Genomic DNA, 2,258 nt, shown 5'->3' on the forward strand with positions numbered 1-2,258 from the left:
GTCGTTTACGAAACCACACAAGTTGAGGTTAAATTCAAATAGGACAACCATTGAAGTTTTGGAAGCTTTGTTTCGTGGGATTCATGGCACAACTACCACGGTTTGTATAAATATAGTGTGTCTGTGGTAATTTAATCCAAGCTATTCTAATTCGCTGCAACATGAGTTTTAGGATGGAATACAACTTTTATTATTCTAAGTGAAACATAAAAAAGACTTGTTTAATATTTTGGTATTACTTAATATTTCTCTTTTAAATCCCGATACAGATTACAGAGTTGACCATCGTCGGTTACATGGAGATGAAAGATTCTCTCATGGAGTCACTTCTACTTCATCTTGATGCGATGGAGAGGCTTCACTTTCAATATGTTGGAAACCTGACTGTTTACATGAAAAGGTTATCAAACGCAATCAACCAACGTTCCAATAAAGTTTGTATTTTTATTCCTACTTTGATTAACCAAATTATATTTAAGTAAAACACAAGATATAAAGTCGCGGTCGACTGAGCTCGATCAAAAACAAATCAGAAATAAACAATAAAGCGGGTTTCAGAACAAAAACTTTGTTTTAATACTAGATGGGAACAGTTATTATTCTATTTTTTTGCTGCAACGTAAACAAAAAATGTAAGCCAAAATGTAGCGATTGTTGAGTTCCTGACTTGTTGAAATTTACTTTGTTCGCGAGCATTGTAATTATTAACTTGCTTATGGGACAATTTTATACACTATGGTAAAACTATGCTTGGTTAAGAATATTTCATAAAGTTTAATTTGGTTAAGGTTTAAGGTAGATTTTGAACTTCGCGCTTTTGACCGATACTTACTCGCTGATTATGCGGTTTTAAATTTAAAATTTATGAATATATAATATGATTTGATTTCAATCAAGAGAAAAACAATCTATATAACTACTGACGTGTTCAATAAACGCCATCATTATTATGTGTGAGCATAATAAACATTAATGACAAACAAATATAACTGTGACGTAACTATCACGTATTATTACTACATATTATTACATAACAATGGACATTATGTTTATTCATTGTTTTCAGATTCAACTTGAATTGGTGCAACAAAAATTGTGTGGTCGTGACGTCATATACTTAGCTGGTTGTCTTGGCAATATATCTCGGTTGGAAATGTCGCACACCGTTATTTTAAAAGAACATTGCAGTGTCCTGAAACAAGCGATACAACAACTTCCATCCATCCAGGTTCATCAACTTTATCCAGATATTTTATCAACTTATCCCAATGTTACACGAAACTGGTTACATTGGGAATAATATTAGATGAATGCATTTGATAAATGCGAGCGTTAGGCGACACCATGAGAATAATGTTGTCACAGTCAACCAACATATAAAAATAACATTATCACTGTTTGAAATGCGGAATTGAATTATCTTGACAAAAATTAATTAACATTAAGTTTTGGGAAAACCTTTTTGTAGGATTTCGAACTGGTTGGTCGCGGAGGTGGATTTGGTTCCGGAAGCCTTGAACTTGTGGAATGGTTTGAAGAATTCAAAAGGCAAACCAAGGAGAAGCCAGGAATTATGGTATTTTGTTAAAACAAAAAAAATATTTTAATTTCAACCTAACTATTCCACCCAGCCTAAGGTAGTGGGAAGCTCTCATGAAGCTTCCACATCAAGCGACGATGACACCAGCCATCCTTCAATAAGTGAACCTCAACCTACTATTTCTTCACAAGATGTGTCCATACCTGCTCCTACTCAGGTGAATTACCATAATTATTGCTTGCTTGTTAATCTTGTTGGCACATTCTCTGGGCTGTTGGTTGCGTGTACTTTGTACAAATGTTGCAATAAAATCTTGTAACCATAAGAATAACACTGTAAATGTAATGTAAACAATTGAAGGTAATGCGGCCTATCATCAGGTTTGATTTTAACACAAGCGTTTATTTTGTTTGTGATCAACAGTTTGAATCTTCATCAAAATGTTGGATTGGATCAATTGGAGGAAAGTTGGAAGTTGGAGGATGTGAGTTGGTTGTTCCTCCTGGAGCATTGGAGGAAGATGTGGAGATTAAACTGACTGCATCACTTCCACTGGAGGTTTAATCAATCTACTTCTTACATTTGTTTCCATAGTTACAGTTTACCATGGTTGATATATTTCCAGAGTGAATATCTTGAAACTCCCACACTTCATTGTGAACCAGCATCTCTTACATTCAACAAACAAGTGACAATAAAATTACAAACTCATGTTGTC

At 34.2% G+C, this 2,258-nt stretch overlaps 1 protein-coding gene across 1 annotated transcript in view; it reads left to right on the forward strand.

The window, feature by feature from the left end:
- Nucleotides 1–6: 6 nt before the first annotated feature.
- LOC104266326 overlaps nucleotides 7–2,258 on the forward strand; it is a gene marked incomplete in the record, with an annotated part of 3,766 nt that continues 1,514 nt past the window's right edge. The window contains 7 exon segments of the mRNA XM_009862211.2: nucleotides 7–100; nucleotides 270–434; nucleotides 1,067–1,228; nucleotides 1,469–1,576; nucleotides 1,632–1,757; nucleotides 1,964–2,098; nucleotides 2,166–2,258. Coding sequence (XP_009860513.2) covers nucleotides 297–434; nucleotides 1,067–1,228; nucleotides 1,469–1,576; nucleotides 1,632–1,757; nucleotides 1,964–2,098; nucleotides 2,166–2,258 — 762 coding nt within the window.

This window comes from Ciona intestinalis, unplaced genomic scaffold, assembly GCF_000224145.3.
Source record: "Ciona intestinalis unplaced genomic scaffold, KH HT001064.1, whole genome shotgun sequence".
NCBI lineage: Eukaryota > Metazoa > Chordata > Ascidiacea > Phlebobranchia > Cionidae > Ciona > Ciona intestinalis.